We start from the raw sequence: 25,163 nt of genomic DNA on the forward strand, positions 1-25,163 counted from the left end.
AGGGTGTGTGTGACAGGTCTGCATGTGTTTTATGGGCCTCTGTCTCTCAGGCGCGTTCTTTGGCCGACGAGCCTGCCGTGTTACGATTGGCATCCTCCGGGTGGAATGTGGAGCAGTAAATCCGAACGCATCGCTGGCGCGCGCGGGTCTGGGGTTGCCCCGCCCTTTTTACGGCAACGCCGTGGAAACCACCGGAAAGGAAAGGGAAGCGTGCGGGAGAAACGCAGCATCCGCAAGGTTTTTCTTTTTTTCTTTTTTTTTTTAAATGAGCGGCCCATTTCCACCTGCCCCCCCCCCCCCGCCGCCGCCGCCCCCCCCGGACATGCAATAGTCCACACGGCGATGAGCAGTCAGACAGCAGAACCAGTCTCTGATTTTTTTCTCCTTTTCTTTTTTCCCTCCCAGTGCTGGAAACTGCCTCCCACATAACCAACTGTCAGAGCAGCAGAGAGGATGTGGAATTAGCAGCAGTGTCACTCTGGGCAGAAAGAGAGAGAGAGAGTGAGAAAGAGAAAGAGAAAGAGAGAGAGAGAAAGAGAGACCGCTTGTGACTAAAGGAGGAGAAGAAAGAGGACGTCGACGAGCTCACACACACACAGCGCTGATTTTCTCACCAAACTGGCATCCGGCCCGTGTGCGAATAGTTTATCTGACAACGCTAATTAATGAGGTGGCACAGTTAGCCGGGGAGGTTCACTTTTTCATCCGTAGACCTTTGGCTGCATGTTTTTGGACCGTGGGAGAGGGGAAACCCACGTGTGCACGGGGGGGGGGGGGGGGGGGGGCGGGGGGGGGAATGTGCGAACCTCCCATCAAACCTGGAAACCTCGGCGACGGAGGCGGGTTTCAGGAGTGGCTGCAGGCTAACGGCTAACGGCCGCTAACGGCTCTCCCTGTAGCCCGGGTCGCGCTCCGATCCGGTTCCCGTTCCTGACGGGGGGGAGGGGAGGGGAGGGGGGTGCGCTCCTTCTGTTTTCCCGTCCGGCGCTTTCCGTCCCTTTTCAGCGGGAGAGAAAGCTGAGAAAGGTCAGCCCTGCGGTGTTCGGCGGTCTGGCACTAATGTGGCGCTGGCTGAGGGAGCGCTGTGGGTGGGGCGAGGGTGGTGGTGGTGGGGGGGGGGGCGGTGGCGGGGGGTGGTGAGAGGGGGGGCTCCGCGCTGCAGCGGCTTGTTCCTTATCGCTGTGGCGCACTGCTCCAGTGTTCCTCCCCCACCGCGGTTTATCTCTGACCTCACTCTGCCACCCACCCCCCCCCCCCCACCACCAGCAGAACCTGATGACCGCAGCCAACCCGCCGTGGTTTATCTCTGACCTGACTCTGCCTTACCCCCCCCCGCCCCCTCCACCCAACCCCCCCCCCACCGCCCCCCCCCCCCCCCCACCCCCCCACAGCGTGGCCAGCCACCACCAGCAGAACCTGATGACCGTGGCCAACCTGGGCGTGGTCTTCGGCCCCACCCTGCTGCGGTCGCAGGAGGAGACGGTGGCCGCCATCATGGACATCAAGTTCCAGAACATCGTCATCGAGATCCTGATCGAGAACCACGAGAGGGTGAGGATCTGGGCCCGGCAGACCCGGTTGTAGGGTTTCACTCCAACCCTGAGAAAGTGCTTCTCATTCAACAGCTAGAGCAGGGCTGCCCAACCCTGTTCCTGGAGATCAACCATCCTGAAGGTTTTCACTCCAAACCTAACAAAGCACACCTCATTCAGCTAGACAGCTAGAGCAGGGCTGCCCAACCCTGTTCCTGGAGATCTACCATCCTGTAGGTTTCCACTCCAACCCTAAGAAAGTGCTTCTCATTCAACAGTTAGAGGAGGGCTGCCCAACCCTGTTCCTGGAGATCTACCCGCCTGTACAGTTTCTCTCCAACCGTGACAAAGCTACACCTCATTCAACAGCTAGAGATGCTGCTGATAAGCTGAACCAGGTGTGTCACCTTAGGGTTGGAGTGAAAACCTACAGGACGGTAGCTCTCCAGGAACAGGGTTGGGATCCTCTGAAGCAATGGTGTTAGAGTCCCTGAGCAAACTCAGATCTTTTTGACAAAAAATAAAATAAATAAATAAAATCTTTTTCCCCCACATCAACATTTTTACTGTTTCATCGCGTTATTGCCATACCCGAGTAGTACTCAATGTGGGATGTCCATGTGGACGGTGAACGTTGCCAAATTATGTGTTTGTTTTAAGGTCAGCGATATTTTCAGCATTTTGAATGCATGTCAGCTGGCATCATAATACGTTATGAGAAAGAAGAATAAAAAAATGATAAACGATAATATAATATGCAAAAATAGATACAAGTAAGTTGTATATTATAAGAATAGCAGTAATAAATATAGTTACCAAAAGCAGGTCGAACACCAGAAGGTGTTAGAAAACTTTTGTTCATTTTACGTAAAAACTGTCTGGGGAAATTGGAACTAAACACTAGAACTGAAATAATATTTTTTTTTTAAGTGAGCTAAATTCACAGACTAAGATGAGGACCGTATTAAAACTGAACAGTACATTCAGCGTATTGAATAGTACATTCAGTGTACTTCAGCTTTTTTCCATGTAAGCGCACAACGCTATAATTCGGCTTCTAGAGTTGTACAAATATAACGGCAGCTCTAATTTAAATCGAGTGCACTACGAACGGTTAAATTGTTTTTTTTTTTTTGAAAGTCGTTATCTCTGAAGATCTCCGTACCTCGGAAACCGGCGGCACAAATCCCGCACGCCATTATTTCCATTTGCTGATTAGTCCCGCGACTCGGCCGACGTTCCGACCGCGTTTGGGCGAATCTCAGAAACGGACGGGCCGCCGGTAATGAAACGCTTTCCCGCTCGCGCGTCCGCAATCTTCCCCCCCCTCGCGACGCTTTTAAATCGTTCTTTTTTTGAGTAATGTTTTTTTTTTTTCCCCCTCGTCCACATTCGAGCGACAATTTGTGTCCCCCGCAATCACACACAAACCCCCCTGACTGATGTGGGGGGGGGGGGGGGCATGCCGCTATTACAGGCGTTCTGCTTTGATTTCATCTGCGCTCTACTGCAGCCGGAACAGAAGATTCAAAAGCAGAATTATATACACGTGTATGTTTATGTATATTGAAGAGCGCTTTTTTTTTTTTTTTTTTTTTTTTTTTTTTTTTTTTTGGGGATGTCAAGCTCAGCAGCTCAGGAAAACCACGATGTGGTCTGGGGGGGGGGGGGGAAGTGGTCCGGACCTTGCTCCCCGTGTTTTGGCTGAGTCACGCGCCCCGACAGGCCGGGAAAGGCGCCTGAAGGGTTCCTGGCCCGTTGTCAGAGCGCGGGAGGGGGGCGGGGCTTAACCCCCCTCCACCAATCGTGGGGGGAAGGGGCGGAGTCAGTTCCCCAGCAGGCAGATGAATGCAGTGACTGTAACCCTGGTCTCGTGCCGGCAGTCTGGGCGTGTGTACGAGTTACAGTAGAGAGGAACACATGGAGGGTTTCGAGCAGAGCTGTCTGAGTTGTGTCTGAATTCTGTCCGAATTTTTATAAAATGGAGAATGGTAGAGAGTTCCTGCAGGAAGGCTGGAGTCGCTGAGACTCTGATTTAAGATGGCCGCTGGTTGGTTTTTGCCCGCGTCTCTGAAACCTGGGCGGGAAATTGACCCGGCGGCTGTCCCGTTGTCCTCCTCCCGCTCCAGATCTTCAAGGACCCGCCCTCCAACTCCCAGAACCACCCCCTCCGCAGACGCAGCACGGAGACCAAGCCCCCCTCCTGCAGCGAGAGGCCCCTCACCTTCTTCCACACGCCCCCGCCCGCTGAGAAAGGTGAGGCCTCACCTGGACACGCCCCCCACCGTCCCCCCTCACCCCCCCTGTTTGTCACCGCTGCCCTGTCACAGTTTCAGGCTGCTTCCCGAAAGCCTTTCTGTCAGCACCTGCCGCCTCTGCTCACGGGACAAGGTGACGGTCCTGCGGGGACTCGTTTGGTTTGCTGTGGAAAAGAAGGGAGCGTTTCTGGCTCCAGTCACATGACTAGTGTCCCGTCCACCTCCCAGCCCTGTTTCCTACTGGTGCTGAGGGGTTGGGGTAGGATAAAAAAATAAATAATAGTCTGACTGTCTTTATCTCTACTGTATCGATGTAATGTCCCTTGTTTGCCTGATTGGGCATCTGTGTGAGTGTGAAGCAGGGTGTTGCTGTAAGAGAGCGTGTGTCAGTCGCCCTGCCCAGTATAAATAAAGGTTTAAATAAAGAAAATGGATAAGAAAATGAGCCCTCTTTGATTGAGCTGTCCCCTCTGTGTCCGTGGTTCTCCAGCGAAGCGGAGCAGCCTGGCTCTGAACTCCAGTGTGGACTCGGTCCTCACCCACGGCTCAGTCAACTCCAACAGCACCCAGGGCCGGGCCCACCAGAACAGCCTGACGGGCAGCGAGCCGGACCTGGACGGGGCCCCGGTGGGGAAACAGCCCCGGCCAAACTCCCTGTGAGTACCGCCAAATCCGCCATCTCCCTGATCAGCCCAAACTCCCTGTGAGTACCGCCATCTCCCCGATCAGCCCAAACTCCCTGTGAGTACCGCCATCTCCCCCATCAGCCCAAACTCCCTGTGAGTACCGCCATCTCCCACATCAGCCCAAACTCCCTGTGAGTACCGCCATCTCCCCCATCAGCCCAAACTCCCTGTGAGTACCGCCATCTCCCACATCAGCCCAAACTCCCTGTGAGTTCTCTTACCTCTCCCACTTCTCATCTGCCCATTTCTTTAGGAGTCACTCCCCTACACCCTTCGCAGAGTGCCCGAAATCTTGGAGTTGTGCTGGACAACAGGCTGGCACTCTCTGAGAATATCGCGGCAACCACCCGGTCGTGCAGGTTCATCCTGTACAATATCCGCAGAATAAGACCACTCCTCACCAATTATTCCACACAGCTCCTGGTCCAGGCCATGATACTGTCACGTCTGGACTACTGCAACTCCCTCCTGGCTGGCCTCCCAGCATCAGCCACCAGACCCCTTCAGCTCATCCAGAATGCAGCAGCACGTCTGGTTTACAACCTCCCTCGTGACTCCCACGTCACTCCCCTCCTCATCTCCCTCCACTGGCTACCAGTGCAAGCTCGCATCCGGTTTAAGACACTGGTGCTTGCTTTCCAAGCAGTCAAGGGGTCAGCTCCTGGTTATCTGCAGAAGATGATCAGACCCTACAAGCCGGCCAGATCGCTCCGATCGGCTACTACAGGGCGGCTGATTCCTCCCCCTACACGAGCAGCAACAAGGTCTCGACTCTTTGCAGTTCTGGCCCCACGATGGTGGAACGATCTTCCAGTGGAGGTCAGAACAGCAGAGTGTCTGAGCACCTTCAAACGGAAACTCAAGACGCACCTCTTCTCTGTATACCTCTCTCCTCTTCCCTAAACCCTCTCCCATAACTATCAAAAAAAAAAAAAAAAAAATTTTTTGGTTCAGACTATCTTGTTTCTCCTTACTGTATGCTACTATAGTAAAGGCTTTTTATCTGCATTTTATTCAATGGACTTAAGTGGACTTGATCCTGAGTTTGGTTACACTGTTGTAAGTCGCTCTGGATAAGAGCGTCAGCTAAATGCCTATAATGTAATGTAATGTAATGTACCGCCATCTCCCCGATCAGCCCAAACTCCCTGTGAGTACCGCCATCTCCCACATCAGCCCAAACTCCCTGTGAGTACCGCCATCTCCCCCATCAGCCCAAACTCCCTGTGAGTACCGCCATCTCCCACATCAGCCCAAACTCCCTGTGAGTACCGCCATCTCCCACATCAGCCTAAACTCCCTGTGAGTACCGCCATCTCCCACATCAGCCCAAACTCCCTGTGAGTACCGCCATCTCTCAGACCAGCCCAAACTCCCTGTGAGTACCGCCATCTCTCAGACCAGCCCAAACTCCCTGTGAGTACCGCCATCTCCCCGATCAGCCCAAACTCCCTGTGAGTACCGCCATCTCCCCGATCAGCCCAAACTCCCTGTGAGTACCGCCATCTCACAGACCAGCCCAAACTCCCTGTGAGTACCGCCATCTCCCTGATCAGCCCAAACTCCCTGTGAGTACCGCCATCTCCCCGATCAGCCCAAACTCCCTGTGAGTACCGCCATCTCCCACATCAGCCCAAACTCCCTGTGAGTACCGCCATCTCCCTGATCAGCCCAAACTCCCTGTGAGTACCGCCATCTCCCCGATCAGCCCAAACTCCCTGTGAGTACCGCCATCTCCCCGATCAGCCCAAACTCCCTGTGAGTACCGCCATCTCTCAGACCAGCCCAAACTCCCTGTGAGTACCGCCAAATCCGCCATCTCCCTGATCAGCCCAAACTCCCTGTGAGTACCGCCATCTCCCACATCAGCCTAAACTCCCTGTGAGTACCGCCATCTCCCCGATCAGCCCAAACTCCCTGTGAGTACCGCCATCTCTCAGACCAGCCCAAACTCCCTGTGAGTACCGCCATCTCCCACATCAGCCCAAACTCCCTGTGAGTACCGCCATCTCCCACATCAGCCCAAACTCCCTGTGAGTACCGCCATCTCCCCGATCAGCCCAAACTCCCTGTGAGTACCGCCATCTCCCCGATCAGCCCAAACTCCCTGTGAGTACCGCCATCTCTCAGACCAGCCCAAACTCCCTGTGAGTACCACCATACTGCCATATCTCAGATCAGGGAAGGTTCCCTCTCAGTACAGGTCCCATGTCCTGTTTATGGCAATGTTATGTATGCTTTACGGCGATATAGTGTGTGTACCATATTACCAGAAATAGCAGGTATCGAGTACCCCCTGCAGACATTCAGCTCTGTTCTCCTATTCTGCTCACCATTATGGGGCGACATAGCTCAGGAGGTAAGACCGATTGTCTGGCAGTCGGAGGGTTGCCGGTTCAAACCCCGCCCTGGGCATGTCGAAGTGTCCTTGAGCAAGACACCTAACCCCTAACTCCTAACTGCTCTGGCGGATGAGAGGCATCAATTGTAAAGCGCTTTGGATAAAAGCGCTATATAAATGCAGTCCATTTACCATTTACCATTATTAGCATGTAAACAGGAGTAGTAGAGACCCACTTCTTCTGTAGGCGTATATAAACAGGTTCATCACATTATTGTCTTACAGTAATTGCAGTATTGAGAGTATCTTCAGTATTCTCTGCATGTAGGCACGGTTATTTAACACTCTAAATTGTGAGGTCACATATATGTGATTAGAACGTTCTCAGCTGAACATTCTAATGCTGATGTAACAGTCTCACCGCTGGAGACCGGTGGGGTTCTAGAACACACTCATTTAGAATGTTGAGAAAAAGAAAAGAAAGAAAAAACATTCCGGAAAAAAAAAATCGTTACTCTTCAAAGGGTTTCCGAATCAGACGGGGGTTTCTGAGCGTCAGTGCGGTCTGCTGCGGTTTTTCCAGAGCGGGCCGAAGGCACTTTCATCCCTTTCATGTGCTGCTGGGCGAGTGCTGGAGAAGTTAGGAGAGCGAGGGAGAGAGAGAGGGAGAGAGAGGGAGAGAGGCAGGCGCGTGTTCCCGTGCGCACCACTCACACGGCTCGTCCATTAGGGCTCTGCTGCTGGGCGCCAGACGCCGGGGTACAAATGGATTTTTGAGCCGTCGCTCGCGGGCCGTTTCGGCCACACTTAATTCCTCTCTGCGAGGAGGGGAAGGGAAGCAAATGGAGGAGAGAGATTACAGGGAGGGAGGGAGGGAGCGAGGGAGTGATGGGGGAAGAAAAGAGCGAGCAAGATGTCGACAGTGAGGGAGGGAGAGAGGGAGGTAGACTGAAAAGATACAATTCCCCCCCCCACACGTAAAATATGTATCTGGTGTAGGTACCCCCACGTAAAATACATATCTGGTGCATCTACCCCCACATAAAATACATATCTGGTGCATAAAATACATATCTGGTGTTTGTAATGAATGTGCAGTGTTGAATTAAAATGTCAGCACAGGGCATTGCCACCTCCAGTATGAAATATCTGTGCCAAAACAGACTAGGTTGAACACGCTAGCAAGCCGACTGTCACACAGTCCACTGCATTTTCTGAACCCTCTCCTGGCTAAACGTCCGTGTTTTTCTTTTTCTGCGAGTGCGTTGTCAGACCAGTGCTAGCTTGTTGTCTGTTTCAGGCATTCCAAGGGGGAAATGTAATCTGCCACGTAATTATCTTGCTGTAAACACACACACTCTGTAAGCCGTCTGCCTTCGGCCAGAGCTGAGCATTCTTGCTTATCTTGGAGAGAAAGCGCGTTTACAAAACAGGACATGAAACTCCTGACAGACTTTGGCGGTGGTGTACGGGTGTATGGAGGGAATGCCGTCCAATTTGTCTGCAAGGCAATAACAGTGATCGTGGAGTGTGCCTTCACGAGGCTTTTTTGTGGCCGTTCCATGTCTGGCTTGGGCCAACTGTCATGTTTTTGAAAACGAGTACCGTCTTTTGATTGGTCGGTGCCAAGTCGATGAGTGGCAGCAGCATGTGCTGGCTCCTCCCATTTTGAAGTCTGGCTCTTATCCCATCTCTACACTAAAGGACCTCATTTATACACCAGCATGTATGCTGATGACGAGCAGCTGAGAATCTCTTGCAGAATTTTTTTTTGTAGCAGAAGTAATAGAAATTGTCAGTTCTAATCATACCAGAAAAACGTTATTCTTATTTCAAAATTAATCTTCGTTATTTGCTAGACTGCCTGCCTGAGGTCCGATTCCTTTTTATTTCCTTATTATGTAACATGACTCTTTCTGCTAAATTCATGCCAAGCAGGAAATTGTAGTTATCATTTGTCGACAGTAAGTCTTAGGTGCAAAGACAGATGCTTCAAAATGTGTGTGTCTGTCTTTGTGTGTGTGTGTGTTTGTGTGTATGTGTGTGTGTGTGTGGGGGGGGGGGGGGGTTATGAATTTTCAAGTATGCAAATGTTTATTTCAGTCGTACGAAAGATTTTGTTTCTCGGATAACAAATTTGCTTGGTGTGTGAGTCACAGTTGGAGGCAAAGTTCACTCATTACCAATCCAGTGGGCATTGCTTAATTTTTTTAATTTATTTATTTTAGATTTAAATTAATTTTTTTAGCGTGAGCTTTTGTAGGTGAAAGGCAGAGCAGTTGGAAACAGCTTCAGGGAGGGATGTGCGTTAGCCTGGTGTTCCAGGTCCTCTGGTATAAAAGGTACATTAGCCTTTACTATGCAAAGATCGATAGCCTCTCCTTCCCCCGAGCAGTGAAGGATGAGGGGGGGGGAGACATGAGCGGGACATTAAACAAGGCCGAACCCAACCCCCCCCCCCCCTTCCCATCCCCAACATCCCCAGGTCCTGTGGAATAAAAGCTATGTTAGCCTGGTGTTCCAGGTCCTGTGGTATAAAAGTTACGTTAGGCTGGTGTTCCAGGTCCTGTGGTATAAAAGGTACATTAGCCTGGTGTTCCAGGTCCTGTGGTATAAAAGCTACATTAGCCTGGTGTTCCAGGTCCTGTGGTATAAAAGCTACGTTAGCCTGGTGTTCCAGGTCCTGTGGTATAAAAGCTACGTTAGCCTGGTGTTCCAGGTCCTGTGGTATAAAAGCTACGTTAGCCTGGTGTTCCAGGTCCTGTGGTATAAAAGCTACGTTAGGCTGGTGTTCCAGGTCCTGTGGTATAAAAGCTACATTAGCCTGGTGTTCCAGGTCCTGTGGTATAAAAGGTACATTAGCCTGGTGTTCCAGGTCCTGTGGTATAAAAGCTACGTTAGCCTGGTGTTCCAGGTCCTGTGGTATAAAAGCTATGTTAGCCTGGTTTTCCAGGTCCTCTGGTATAAAAGGTACATTAGCCTGGTTTTCCAGGTACTGTGGTATAAAAGCTATGTTAGCCTGGTGTTCCAGGTCCTGTGGTATAAAAGCTATGTTAGCCTGGTGTTCCAGGTCCTCTGGTATAAAATTTATGTTAGCCTGGTGTTCCAGGTCCTCTGGTATAAAAGGTACTGAGGAACTCTCCGGAAGGTTCACGGCTTCTCCTCTCACATTCCTGCCTGTCTTTCCCCTTTCTCGCGGTCTGCTTCACTGGGAAGAGCACTGTAAATCCGCCCGGAATTATGCCCCTGCAAAAAAAAAGAAAAAAAAAAAAGAAAGAAAAAAGCCCCTGGTGACTGGGCCCTAAAGCATGATCTTGGAAGGCTGTCACAGAAATATTTTATTCCCCCCCCCGCCATGAGAGATTAATCGCTCCCTGAACATGTCGAAGCTTGCCCAACAGTCTCAAGACCAGCAGTCTCTATTGCTTTGATCTTCCAGGGCCTTTTTTTTTTTTTTTTTTTGCTTTGTCCAATACAGTCGGCCTGTAGAGCCGATGATTTTGATACGCTTTTTAAAAAAAAAATTTTTTTTTTACCTTTAAACTTTATTCGACCTTTATCTATGGAGGGAGGTCCTACTGAGACTAAGCTCTCTTTTTTCAGACACAATTAGAAGACACAATCTTAAAACGCTACAAATAAACATTGTGAGTTACGACAGAATAATACAAGAAGCAAGTGGACAACACGTCCGCATTATGAGAGCTTAATGTGTATATATAGGGGCTGTGGACCCGGCTTCGTCCCGGGAGGTTGGGTTCAGAGACCCGGCAGTCGTCTTCCGATAAATCAGCATCAACTCAATCACACGGCTTAATCATGGCCGATCGATGCAAAGATCGATAGCCTCTCCTTCCCCCGAGCAGTGAAGGATGAGGTGGGGGGGGGGGGCATGAGCGGGACATTAAACAAGGCCGAACCCAATCCCCCCCTCCCCCCCCCCCCTTTCCCATCCCCAACGAGGGTGACTCCCCCCCCCCCCCCCCGCCCGACACAGCCAGAAGAAGCGCGCCAGGGACTGGGGGGACGTGGCAGAATTCACAAACCCGTGAAACTTTCGGCAACGCGGGGGGAAAAGATCCACAAACGCTGGCAGCGTTTACGGCCCCAAGGGAGCGCGCTGAGTTTTATCAGTGCGTAAACGTTCCGGCAAACTCGTAAAAGGCTTTAGAAACACACGCAGTGTTTAAAACCAGTATTTACAAAAGAAGAGAGCATTGTTTCATTGGGCCGGGGGGGGGGGGGGGGGGGGGGGGGGGGCATAAATGTAGGAGCAAATTAAAGACCCAATAAATTAAAGTGAATAGTAATAAAAACTGATGCGATCCACAAACACTGGATGTGTGGACGGCACTGTCTAGAAGGCCTGCCTGCCTGCCTGCCTCCCCGCCTTCTAGACAGTGCCGTCCACACGTCCACATCCAGTGTTTCTGCGTAGAAACCTGTCGGAAAAATTCTCAGCCCTCCATATTTTCCGTAAATTCTCGCGTTAATCTCACGTTAATATGACACATGGAAATCCAGTACATTACATTTTCACAGTAGTTGGTGTAGTATTTTTTATTTTTTTCATTTCGCAGACATAATCTCTCATTCTAGGAGCGTTGGGGGCTCAGTGGTAGAGCTCTCGCCTGCCACGCTGGAGGCCCGGGTTCGTATCCCGGCCAATGCCCCAAAAATCCAGCCGCTGAGGATGCGCAAGCCAGTGCATTCGCAGTGCCGGTCCCAAGCCCGGATAAATGGGAGGAGAACAGCCGAAAGAGAGAGAGAGAGACATGGTCTCTCATTCTCCACCACACCAGTGAGTCCCAGATGCCGGTCTTAATCCGTTTAAGGCGGTTGATAATATCCGGTGACTCTGGTGCCGTGGGGGGCCGAGGGGCCGAGGGGCCGATGGATGGTGGCGGCGGAGGAGTAATAGGGTAATCTGTGTTTAATCTGTCCGTGAAAGCGGTGATATCCGCTCCCGCATGGTGCCCAGGGGCCCGGCAGACCGCGACCGAGGGCTATCGCGACCGATTGACGGAAGCGCGGAAAAAAAACCTGGGAAGCGGGATTAATTCACGACGGCGAGAGAGAGAGAGAGAGAGGGAGAGCCTCTCGGATAATTTGGAAGCACGTTTCGTTTGAGGAAACGGCGGCTTCCCGATCTTGTGTCACATTAGAACGTAAAAGAATGTCGTCGTCATCGCTGCGCTTTTTGAATGTGAGAATTAGAGGGGTGTGAGCAACACAGGGGCCTGATACGTTGGGCGCATCAGGTTGGGGGTGGGGGGGGGGGGGTCACAAAAACCCCTTTTTAGATGGCCGGTTACCCCACCCAGATCTTTGCTGTCGCTCTTCCTCCCGCACCCAGTGGGGGAGCTCTGTCCAAAGCTTGTACTCAGCTGGCATAAACGCCCTATACAGCCGTTTGGGGCCACAACCATCCCTGGGCCACACGAGTAAAAAAAATTTTAAAAGCGCCCGTCGGTGAAGGCTTCCCGCTGAGGCTCCAGGCCATTTCGGCTCACCCCCTGGGGTGACACACACTCGATCCTTAAAGGGGTATTTTCGCTTCTCTTGTGTAACACGAGTCATTTTTTTTGCGACGCTCACCCCCCGTCGTACGTGCGTAGCGCGAATGCTAGCGACATCGGACGTCCCCGGTGACCAACCGTGCCAGTTTTCCAGTTCTCATTCACTCCCATTCTTGTTGTTTTAAAACACAGCAAACTCGCCACAAAGGATAATAAATATGAAATATGGAAGTGAGGTGAAATATTAATAAAATTAAATATTCCTTTCATTTTTAGTATAAGGATAAAATGAATTGAATCTCCCTTTAATGCTTTTGAGGGTTTGGAGCTGGGTTTTGCGTGACAATGCTGACCGTTTGGTTTTCCACCAAAGCACTTGTGAAGTTATGTAGGTGTTTTGGACTCCTTCTCTTGTGAAGTGAATGAATTTGGTGTGCAGATTTTCATTCTGTTGAAATCCTTTGTCTCCCTTCTGTGGATCTGGCCTTAGTACGTACATCCCATGGGGCTGACATGTTCTCATAAGACCAGGCTATTTAAATTTGTCCTCTGTAGGGGAGTCTCTGGTCTCAGTATTAAGAACCATATATTCTACTGTGCTGAAATGTACACTACAAGTGACATTCAAGGAAAATAAAATAAATGGTAGTTTTGAAAATATTATCACTGCGTTTATGTCATCCAAGACACTTGTATTATATAAAAACTTATAAAAAAATATTTAAACTTTTTTTTCCAGTCAGGTCCCTGGTGGTTGTCTGAAACACTGCTTCAGTTTCTCTTCAGTAGGTGGAAGAACTGAAACAAATGTCTGTGACTGCCTTTCATATATGGAGATGTGTACCCAAAAATGAAGAGGTGTTTTTCTTTTCCCCCCACAGTCTGCAGGTAATAATACAAACACCCAGACTAGGCGGCAGTGTAGTATAATGGATAATGAGTTGGTCTTGTAACCTAAAGGTCACACATTTGATTCCCAGGTAGGACACTGCTGTTGTATCCTTGAGCAAGGTACTTAACCTGCATTGCTTCAGTATATATCCAGCTGTATAAATGGATGTGTAAAAAGTTGTGTAAGTCGCTCTGGATAAGAGCGCCTGCTAAATGCCTGTAATGTAATGTAATGATTCCTGTAATTTGTAAGCGAGCCCTCTCTGAATACTGTAGCTGAAAAGAGCTCCTCTCTTGGTTAATATGGGAAATATACAAAAACCTCATATTTACACATATGAAGGTACTTTGAGAGTAAGTCAGTGCATCAACGCAATATTCGTTTTTCAGCAAGTGTATCTTAAGAGACCTGTGTTTTACATACTTTGTGATCCCATTGTTAATTTGAAAAACCTTAGTATCTCAGATACTGGTGGATCACTGGATGGAAGTGTTATTGCAATACAAAAATCTGGTATTTTGGACTGGATTTCCTGAACATGACAAAATCGCAAAAACATTAGTTTTATTTTTTTCTTCAAAACTTAAGAAAGTGAGCCAAGTTTTAGTTGGCATATATCGCTACCGCAGTGAACATATGTAACTGCATATGCATTTAACGAGAGGAAAAAGACATTTTGTTTTGCTTTAATTCGTCCCTTAAAAAGGACTCCGATCGCCCGGTTAAGTCATTATGGGATGTCGCTGCAGCCCACGCATGGACAGCATCGCACGGTCGTCCAAGCCTTCTGCTTTTTTAAACACCGGCTCATGGGAACGTGGTATCAGTTCTAAACGTTCTGTGGACTTATTCTGTCAGTAAAGCTTCAGTGACCGTGTTACAGTCAGTGTGCAGACTACTCTGATGGAACAGGCATAAACATGATTATTATTATTATTATTTTTTCTTTAAATCATGCCATGCATACCAGTCTACATTTTTTTAAAGCTGATAACCAACTTGCCAAACTTGAGTAAAAATAGAATATGTCTTTGACCGTTCTCATCTTGGGGGGGGGGATTTGTGGGTGGAATCTCACTATTTCCTAAATATAGCATCGGTCGCTAACTTGGCAGCTCCGGTTGCTGTCCTGCCGTGCACTTAAATAGCCGGGTCAACTGCCACAAGTGGCCTGTCCGTCGGCCCAACACCAGATCTACTGTCAGGAATCTCAGACCCCCCCCCTCCCCCCTCCTCGCTCCCCCCCAGGGCAGCTATCCGCTAATGAAAGCGTTTTCGGGAGCTTCGGGGGCCCTGGTCTATTTCTGTGCCCTTGCAACGTCCGCCGCTATGCTCGAATGGCGGGGGGGGAACTCGACCGCGAAGGCTTCCACCTGCCCGTTTTAGCCGCTCCGATCGGTGACCGTCCGGGGGGGGGCGAGCGGGACACATCGGACGCTCGTGTTTGGGAAGCCGCGAAGAAAAAAAAAAACCCCCACTGGAAGAAAACCCCGAAGCGTGTGTCCGCCGGGGTTAATGTGGAAAGTGGAAGGAGATCTCCTCCCCAGGACCCGTCTGCTCGCTCTCACACGGGCCGCGGCCCATGATCTCACTCTTTCCCTCCGCCTAACCGCTGCCAATTGGCAACCGTAGCGCGTGTGTGTGTGGGCAGAGCAGCGAGTGTGTGTGTGTGTGTGTGTGTGTGTGGGTAGAGCAGTGTGTGTGTGTGTGTGTGAATGTGCAGTGACCATCTTGCTGACCCCATTAAGGGCAGTGTGCGTGTGTGTGTGGGTAGAGCAGCGAGTGTGTGTGTGTGTGTGTGTGTGTGTGGGTAGAATGTGCAGTGACCATCTTGCTGACCCCATTAAGGGCAGTGTGTGATGTCTGTGTTGCTGGCTTTTATGTGTAAGCCCTTGTAAGTGTCCTTGACTATTACATTAACAGAATTAAATGTGTGTTATTTGTATTCTGCTGCTAAGTTGGCAAAAATTCAGTCTTTTAAAGAACATTTAAAATGTGCTCTTGAACTTGGGGTGACCTTTTCACACATTACCTTTTTTGTAGCACTAATTGTATTTTTTTCCATCTCATTTCTGAGAAACATTTTGAAAACATTTTTGAAATCTCCTGCAAATGTGCAGAAAATGTATTCTCACTCAGCCATGAAATAAAATGCTTCAGAATACCGTTTGTATTCCATTACCATGGTCAAAAAGCAGTTTGAATTAATTTCCAATAATATTCCAATACTTTATATTTTAAAATGAATTGTGACTATATTTTCAATTATGGTATTCAGTATTCGAAATATGCGGACCAAAGCTAAAAAGATAATGCAGGAGCTTGACACATGCAACTGTGAGTTAAGTTGTTTGAATCCCAGTATCAGTTTCTTTTTCTTTTTTTTTTGTGGTTGGGTCAAGCCATCGTTCTCAGTGTCAAGTTTAGATGGTGTAAATCTGGAAACAGAGCCGAGCCATTAGAGGTGACCTTTGACCTCAAACCACTGTGTGATGACACCATAATAATGCTCAGATTTCACCACCTGCTGTTTCGAAGCTCCAAATGCTATGGCCGGTACTTATACCGTCTTATTTAATTTCTTTCAGCGTGTCGATTGTGTCGACGGTGTGCGGGTCTGTTTTTGCTTGTGAAAATAACTTGTGAAGAACCGAAACGAGTACTGAAACATGCACGTGCGCGACAATCTTTACACAGATCATCTGCGTTGCCATAACACGACAAATAACTTACTGCTGGAGCAGTGCTGTCAGATCTGGGCCCTGGTAGCAAATATTAAGGCTAAAACAGTAAAACAAATGATAATTTGTGTATAATATTTAACATATATATTTTAACATATAACCACGTCAAAGAATATTATGGAATGTGGTATACAGTACATGTACCAGGGTCCAAAAAGCAATAATTAAGACACATTTTTTGAGGGAATGATGCAAAATTGTAGCTTCAGTTGTAATTGCTCATGCAACATGGCCATAGCTAGATTCTGCTAGTTATGATTGTAATGCTGCTTAATTTGATCATCAGCTAACCATGTTAACTGACTTTCCTTAAACTGCAGTTAACAACAGTGCATTTTATAAAAGGGTTTTTGTTTTCTAGTGGATAATGTGTCATTTATGCTAACAACTATTATTGCATTTTTTTAGTGATTAGGTAACATTAGTGTTAATGCTTTGTCAGTACTTTTGTATCTTTATATTGTCATGTTAACTAAGGCAGTAGTTCAACTCATTGTATTGTCAATATCAAGTATATACATTTTATGTATTTACAGCATAAATTCTACTATTATGCTAATTATGAGTAACACTACTTTGAATGTAGAGACAATCAATGGTCTAAAACTATCAGTATATTTGTATGTTAAAATGTAGTGACTGCATGTTTTTGCTTTCATTATACCGAATACATGGGAAGTACTTTCCACGGACAAATGGAGCAAGGTGCACCGTCGCGACAAAATACTGGAGCAGTGGTACTGATTTTGTTCGGCCCTTCGCAAGCCTGTAATTTATCAGTGGATGTTCTGGTTTGTTTTGATTTCTCTACGGTAGCACTTTGGCTGCGGCACCGCTACCAGGCTAATTACATGTTTAAGCTCTGTGTACGTTTCACGAAGGTACACACTGCACATCTCCTCCATCCCCCTGTTGTGTAGATACAGTGGAGCTTAAACAGCTCAGAGGTGATTTTGTTGTCTGAGGCTGTTGCTGTAGTCTGTCAGGCATCGCTTGCTGGCCGACGGCTTGGATGACTGACTGTGGTAGGATGGTGCACTGCGGACACGTGCGCTGAAAGAAAAAAAGAGCCGGCTGACTCCTCCCTCCCCCTGCCCTTCCCCCAATCGCAGTGCCTAAAACTTTCTTCCCCCTGCGTTAACTCTTTAAGGGCGTGAGATCACGAATGTGCGATTAGAATGTTCTCGGCTGATGTAACGATCACTACTGGTAACTGAAAGCGGTGGGGGTTCTAGAACACTGACTTCTGAAATTCTGAAAGAACATTCCGAGGTGCCCACCCCTTCAGAGGCGTAAACGAACGCACACCCATGTCAGAGCCGGAGCCGGAGCTGGAGCAGGGGCAGGGGCAGGGAGTCCGGGGTGGCGGACCGCCTTGCGTCAAACAGAGTGAACAACAGAAACAAACAGGCAGACCTTTACCGGTGTTCCCAGCCACATTCTATCAATAGAATCTCTCAATGGTTTCCATGACAACAGATCCCCCACTGCCCCAGTAGTCACAGTCTGTCCGCGGTTCGAGAGCACGCTCTGGGATGACTGGATTGGATTAGCGTGTGGGGGGGGGGGGGGGCGGTGGGGAGGGGGTGTGAGGATTCGCTCCCGCGGTTCACGGGGCCTCTCTTACCCCTCACGCACGCACGCGCCCGTCCGTGCGTCCACGTGCTCACGCGCAGGGAATGCGCCGCATTACACATGCGTGCCCACAATGCGCCGTCCTGCTAGATGCATCTTGCATGTTAATTTGCCCAACTGTCCAAGAGAGGTGGAGGCGGGAAGGGGGGGGTGGGGCGAGGGGGGGTTGAGAAATGTTACAGGCTTTTTGGAATTACTGCAATGTGGTCGCGATCTAGATTTTCCGAACAAAAACAGCCTTTTCCTCCTGGGGGGAATTTTAATGACTTAAGTTTTCATTTTAATCATTAAAAATTTCAAGTGAGTTTTCCTGCTTTGTCTCAGACTATAAAAAAAAAGAGAGGTGGATTCAAGCCTGCTAGCACTCTTTTTTTTTTCCCCCCACTGTGCTGGCAGCCACTTAGCATTACCGGCCCAGTCTAGCCGATCAGCCAGCTCTCATGTAAGCGGTGATTTCTGCATTTGATTGGCTGGGCTTGCTCTTTAGCGTAGCGCCCAGCGGCGTATGCTAATGACGCTAATGCTCTGCTCTTCTCTCCTTTCTCCACGTCTAGGCTGAGCCCGAAGAGCCGACCCAGCGTTCCCACCAGGTACGGTCTCCCCCCCCCCCCCCCCGCCCTACCCCCCCGCCCCTTTAAAAAACCCTCCTGACGCACGAGCTCCCCCCGGTTGCCTTCGGAAACGGGCGCAGGAAGGAGAGAGCGTGACTCAGAGGCGCTAATGACTCACCCGCTCGTTTGGTTTCGCTCGTTTCGCTCGCTCGCTCGCGTTCACGGGGGTCCGGCGCAGGCCGGCCCGTCTCTGAGGCCGGTCCGCAGCGCGGGCTGCGGGAGCCGGAGGCCTCGATGGAACCCCGCGAACGCCCCCCCTGCCCCCCCAAACCCCCCCCCCCCCCCCCCCCCCCCGGAGGGAGCGGAACGATGAGTCACTCGCCCGGGCTCTGCCTTAGCGGTGCAGACCTGTGCTGGACCTGAGGAGCGCTAACGCGTATGAGAGCGTGTAGAAGGCTAGGGAAGGGAGGGTAGGGGAGGGAGGAGGGGGGGTGGGGTTTGGGAAGTTGTTCTCCTGCCCCAGGAAGAGGCTCCTGGCCCCAGTGAGGGAAGCAGAGCCCCCCCCCCCCCCATCCCCCCCACCAGTTACCTCTTCCTGTTTACATGCTGCTTTGCATAATTTATGGACCCAGATGACATGATTACAATTACTGCAGTCCGGTGTCCACTTCCTGTCAGAGCCTTGGAAGTATTTATGTGTGCAGGTGCAGGTTTCTGTGCTTACATGCTTGTGTGTGTGTGTGTGTGTGTGCGTGCGTGTGTGTGTGTGTACTGAATCGTCTGCTGGCGTCTGTTGATCTGTTGCCATCTTGCTCTGTTTGTTGCCAGATTTAGAGACTTTTATAGCCACCTGGTGATCTTTACACAATTTTTTTTTTCTTTGCCAACTTTTGTTAAACAAACTGCTCAGCCATTTTCTGCATTCCAGATAGCCATCTGAAATTATGTATACACTGACACAGGGTGACAGCAGTAATTTCATGCCTGTAGCCTACTGTGCAGTGTGGTGTCCTACCTCATTAGACTTTTCAGTGTGTTAAGGGCAGGGTTTGATAGTCACCTGTCAGTTTAAATGAATGTTAAATGCTAGGCTCATTACAGTGCTTTATGCGCACAGCTGATATGTAGCATGCATGCTAAAAATGGGAGCAATGCGCTGTGGCATGCAGGCGTGCGTTAGCCTCGCTAGCATCTCTCGACCAGCCGCGGTTACCCCGGTTACGGGCCTCACACGACCGCGCCGGTCATAGAGACGGGTCTGCCTCTGGCCTGCTGACTCCCTACGAGACACGCCCACCGGCACAGAACACGCCCACCGGCACAAGACACGCCCACCAGCACAGAACACGCCCACCAGCACAAGACACGCCCACCAGCACAGAACACGCCCACCAGCACAGAACACGCCCACCAGCACAAGACACGCCCACCAGCACAAGACACGCCCACCAGCACAAGACACGCCCGCTGCCGGGTGACACGCCTCCTGATCCTTTTGGAGGCGTAGAAGGGACACGTCGAAATAAGACTCTGTCTCCCGTCTGTGGTGGGCGTGTCTTGTACCGATGTGTTCCTGTAGTGGGCGTGCTTTCTGCCTTGGGGGGCGTGTGTTTTTAGCGAGCGTGCGATCTCCTGATAGGCCTGTGCCACCTGCTCCATACACAGAGCTCCTGTTTAACGTGCACGCTAAAACTGGAGCAGAGGCGGAAGTGCCGCGGCGTGGCCTCGATGCTTTCAGCGCCGCTCGCGTCGCTCGGCCGGCCGTTACCGTGGTTACGGGCCTCACGCTCGCCGCCTGTGTTTGTCGCCCTCAGCCCGGCCTCCCCGAGCCCCACCTCGCCGCGTTCCCCCTCCTGGCCGATGTTCTCCGCACCCTCCAGTCCCCAGCCAGCCTCCTCCACCTCCAGCGACTCCTCCCCCTTAAGGTGGGTGGCTCCGCCCACTCTGCACTCCTGCACCCCCCCCCCCCACCCCCTACCCCCTATCCCCTCCCTCCACATCCAGCACAACAAAATTTGAGATGACTGTATTGAGATAAACGGCACATTGTATCAACCATTTGAAGAGTAGGACTTCTGGAATGTTTTATTTCAGAATTCTAAGTCCGTGTTCTGGAACTCCTCTGCTTTTTTCAGCAGCGATTGTGACATCAGAATTAGAATGTTCAGTTGAGAACATTTGTGATGTCACAAAGGGCTGAACAGACATTACAGAGAGCTGTGGGAAGCTAACAAGCATGAGTGTGTTTTGTTCTCTGTTCCTCTTGATTAGTTAATTGGGCTGTGTCCCTTATCCTGGCTGATTTTTCGCTCCCCCCCCCTCCTCCCGCAGCCCCCCCTTCCGGAAAGCGCGGGCCCTCTATGCCTGCAAGGCCGAGCACGAGTCCGAGCTGTCCTTCATCGCCGGGACCATCTTTGAGAACGGTGAGCTCCGTCCAATCCCAGCGTGGCGGCTGGCCTTCCTGCAAGGCAGCAGTGCAGCTCGCACAGTGAAACTACAGCCCCCCTCTCAGCTGCTCTGACCAGAGCCAGCCAGTTTGGGGGCGATGCGCGGCTCGGTCTGGCTGTTATTGGGACGGGACGCTGATGAGTCAGCCTGTCGAGAAGATTGGGTGCGTGGTGTCTGTGAGAGAGAGAGAGAGAGAGAGAGGGGGAGAGAGGGACAGAGGGAGAGAGAGATGGGGAGAGAGGGAGAGAGAGAGAGAGAGAGAGAGAGGGGGAGAGAGAGAGAGCGAGAGGGAGAGAGAGGGGGAGAGAGGGAGAGAGGGGAGAGGGATGGAGAGGGGGAGGGAGAGGGGGGGAGAGGGGGAGGAAGAGAGACGAGATGCATCCGAGATGACTGGGAAATATTTAGTCTCTAGTTTAAAATTAGCCGTGCTGGCTAAACTGGCACATTTACAGAAATGTGTATTAATGTGCACTGTCCCTGTAAAATTAAACTGAATAAAGTAAAGTAGAGTAGAGCAGGGCTGCCACACCCTGTTCCTGTAGATCTAACACCCTGTAGGTATTCATTTTAACCCTAATTTGGCACACCTGATTATACTGATCAGCAGCTCAATGCTGATCTCTAGCTGTTGAATGAGGAGCGCTTTGTTAGGTTTGGAATGGTAAGCTACAGGACTGTAGATCTCCAGGAGCAGGGTGCCTTTCCTCAGGAGTCTTCTCTAAAGCGTCAGTGAACGGCTCAGTTCTTCGGTCTTTCTCCTTCCTGTTGTGTAAAAGCGGGTTTTCTGCGGTGTTTTCACAGTCTTACCGCCCGTCTGATTGCACACACGCCTCCCCGCTGTCTGGGTTTCCGTCGTTACCCGACCCGCTGAGCCGGGAGCAGAGAGACGCGGAGGCGGGATCAGAATCTCCCCCCGCTCCCTTCGCCGCTCGCTCCGCCGCTCGCTCCGCCGCTCCCTTCTCCGCCTCGGTGTGTCTGAGGTCTGCCGGGGTCCGATCGCCCCCCCCCCCCCCCCCCCCCCCCCCCCCGCGTGCCCCTCGTTCCGCGGTTTACCTTTTCAGTGGGCTCACGGGGCCCAGGGGCCCCATTTTCACCCCCCCCCCGCCCCGTCTGGGGGGGGGTGGGCCCCACACAGATGTGTTCCTCCCGGAGTCGGTCGGGGACGGTCCGCACGTGTCCCGCCGTGGCCTGGCTCGACCGCGGGCGGCGGCGGCGGCGGCGTGTAGCGATCGCGTGCTGACGGGATCTCTCTCCCCACCCCCCCCCCTCTCTGTCTCCCGCAGTGCACCCCTCCCGCGAACCCGGCTGGCTGGAAGGCACTCTGGACGGGAGGACCGGGCTGATACCAGAGAACTATGTGGAATTTGTGTGACCCCTGAGGTCAGGGGTCAGGGGTCACTGACCCCTTCCCGATCGCCCTGCGCAAGAAAGCCCCCTGGAGGGGCTGCAGATTGACTGGGGAGCAGAGAGAGAGAGTGTGTGTGTGTGTGTGTGTGTGTGTGTGTGTGCGTGCGTGTGTGTGTGCACAGTGAGAGTGTGTGCATGCGCGTGTGTGTGTGTGTGCGTGCGTGCGTGTATGCGTGTGAGTGCGTGCGTGCGTGTGCGTGTGTGTGTGTGCGTGCGTGTGTGTGTGTGTAGAGCAGAGCGTGTGTGCGTGTGCGTGTGTGCGTGCGTGTATGCGTGTGTGTGTAGAGCAGTGTGTGTGTGCGTGCGCGTGTGTGTGCGTGCGTGTATGTGTGAGTGTGTGTGAGTGTGTGTGTGCGTGTGTGCGTGTGTGCGTGTGTGCGAGTGTGAGTGTGTGTGCGTGCGTGTATGTGTGAGTGTGTGAGTGTGCGTGTGTGCGAGTGTGTGAGTGTGCGTGTGTGCGAGTGTGTGTGTGCGTGTGTGTGTGTGTGCGTGTGTGTATGTGTGAGTGTGTGTCAGTGTGTGTGTGTGCGTGTGTGTGCGTGTGTGTGCGTGCGTGCGTGCGTGCGTGCCTGTGTGTGTGTGCGTGCGTGTGAGTAGAGCAGTGCGATTGCAGGCTCACTCTCCCTTCACAGGCCCTCCTCTCGCTGAGCTTTCTGCTTCTGCTCTGCCGAGGGAACCAGCTGGTGAATGCCCCCACTTCCCCTTTCAGTGCACAACTCGGGGGGGGGGGGCGCAGGGGGGTACTGGCTGTACTGTCGGCAGGACTTCGTGGCCTAATTGCAGCAAGCACACTGGCGGGAACCACAAAGCCCCGCCCTCAGTTTAAAGCGCACTTGTGTGATTGGTCTGCTGTGCACGTTTCCATGGCAGCAGACAAAGCTCCCGTGCATTAGAGTTGTCCTCCATTGCAACAAAAAAAAAAATTACTTTTCATGCTGTGCATCGGGTGAAGTGCTATTAAATCTTACAGCAGTTTCTTTTTTTTTTCCCCCAGTAGTTTGGTCCTGTAGTCTGCTTTTGATGTAATTCCATTTCTGATGTGTCATTAGTGGAAAAAAAAATATATACTCACATCCACTTAATGGCTGCATTCCTTCACAGTACAAAATGCAAAATGATATATTTTAAAAACTTATTTTTCCGGGAACTCCACATTTCAGTTGAGTACGGGCGCAGTTTCTATCAGCATATGTAGAATTTCTGATATTTCTGAAGGTGTGTGTGTGTGTGTGCTATTCCTTTTATCCATTTTGATTTTTTGCGATTGTGGTCCTCTCACTGGCCCATATTCCACAACGTTTTTATTTTATTTTATTTTTTTTAATTTCCAAGAGGATTTGGCTCGCTTCATGCCGGGGAAAGGAACCCAAATCACAAACCGTGCAAAGCGCATCAAAGGGAACATCGGATTCGAAGCACGGTGCAACGTGATTGGCTGCACCTCCCTCGACCGTCGCCATTTTTTTTCTTGCAATGGAAGACCTTACGGATGAACTGCGATGCCTCCAGTTCAGTGTCACGCAGGGTTTTTGTTGCAATTGAGCCTAAAACTTCTGTTAACAAACAGCACCTCGCTTCTTGAAAGATTTTTCCCCCCCCCCCCCCCCTTCTTTTTTTTTTTTTGTCATGCTCTGTCTATTTTTTCTTGGAACTACTATGAAGAATCTGGTATCGTTAAACTGGGGGAGAAAAGGTTCTTTTTTCTTAGACGCATAAGATATGTTAAACTTTCTTTTGGGGAAAAACGTTCTTTACAGCAATATACATGTGGAAATGGTAAAAAAAAAAAAAGAATTATTACAAATATATATATATATTGTGAAAATGGGCTACTTTGATCTTTATGTAATCTCTGCTATTTATAATGCATTGAATTAATATTCTAGGATGGGGTCCTAAAATGGCTTTATTTTATTGGGTGTGTATGGTATTAACATATTGTAAATACTGGCATTTGATAAGGCATCATTTTTCTAAGTACAAAATTTTTTTATATTTTCTATTGTAGCATACTAACTTAATTTTTTAGCAATTTGATTTTTTTTAATGTGTCAAGTTTTGAGCCTGCCTTAATAATGTTTTATTGGAGATTTATATGAGCATTGTACAGATTTCCTTCCCATTAAAGACCAACACAAAGGGACTTTGTGCTTGCGTGTGTCTATGTACGGAGTGTGTGTGTGTCCATGTTTACGTACTGAGTGTGTGTGTGTGCGTGTGTGCATGTATGTACTGAGTGAGTGTGTGCGAGTGTGTGTGTGTGTCTGCCATTTGTCCTCTTTGGCAAACTCATCCTCTTTATTGCTTCTTCTGGAGGCCTGACATTGCAAAGCATCCAGAAAATGACAGTTTGATAAACAGGTAATTCACGGAAACCTTAACTTCCCCTGACGAACAGCGCAGACGACATAAACTGCTGTTAGTCATCCTGAAAGCTACGTGCCGGTTTGTCCTTGAATCCTTGCGCTAGTTTACCAGCGTTATAGTTCACAATGACTCCAGTCCCGCAGAGGCATTTTTTTTAAAAAGATTGTGTGTGTGCCCTCTTTATCTGTGTTATTGTCATCGTGTGTTTTCTACATCTCTGTATTCTCAGGACGCCATTGTAAAATAGAGCTTTGCTCTCAATTGCCCTCTCTCCCTGGTTAAAGGTCAGTCTCTCTATCTGTCTATACATTTATGAATAACAAGGCGTCATAAAGTATTTATTCAGCTAGTTATTTTGTGAAGCACACAATATTTCCAGTTCACCGAATTGAAATAATGCTGAGAATTTTTAAAAAAAATTTTCCTTGAAAATAATCTGTCTGCGTTTTGCTTTTCCTTCGTTTACCAGTCTTAGTCTGTTATGGAATCTATGACTATGAAAAATGTCTATGAAAAAAATGTATACAGTAGGGTACGCTGCCCACCCCCTCCCTTAATTTTCTTTCTGACCAACAGTCATCTCAGCACATTTACTGAATGTGTCTGCTGTGTTGTCTTTCTTCTGAACATCAGCTGTTCAGTGTTGTCACTTACTAGCTAGCGTTAGCATTGATCTCTTGCTAGCAAGCTACTAGGCTGCTAGCTTTAGCTAGACAACCTGCAGTAAAAATAAAGAAATTTGAGTGTTAAAGCCTGGGCTACATGCTACATTACTTAACTCTT

At 50.0% G+C, this 25,163-nt stretch overlaps 1 protein-coding gene across 1 annotated transcript in view; it reads left to right on the forward strand.

Annotated features, from left to right (window-relative positions):
- LOC118235913 (rho GTPase-activating protein 26-like) overlaps positions 1-22,124 on the forward strand; it is an 87,009-nt gene extending 64,885 nt beyond the window's left edge. The window contains exons 18-24 of the mRNA XM_035433801.1: positions 1,392-1,551; positions 3,662-3,788; positions 4,281-4,446; positions 18,162-18,197; positions 19,973-20,083; positions 20,490-20,581; positions 21,890-22,124. Coding sequence (XP_035289692.1) covers positions 1,392-1,551; positions 3,662-3,788; positions 4,281-4,446; positions 18,162-18,197; positions 19,973-20,083; positions 20,490-20,581; positions 21,890-21,978 — 781 coding nt within the window. The 3' untranslated portion in view covers positions 21,979-22,124. The remainder of the gene's footprint in view (positions 1-1,391; positions 1,552-3,661; positions 3,789-4,280; positions 4,447-18,161; positions 18,198-19,972; positions 20,084-20,489; positions 20,582-21,889) is intronic.
- Positions 22,125-25,163: the final 3,039 nt, after the last annotated feature.

The sequence above is a fragment of the Anguilla anguilla genome, chromosome 9, assembly GCF_013347855.1.
Source record: "Anguilla anguilla isolate fAngAng1 chromosome 9, fAngAng1.pri, whole genome shotgun sequence".
NCBI lineage: Eukaryota > Metazoa > Chordata > Actinopteri > Anguilliformes > Anguillidae > Anguilla > Anguilla anguilla.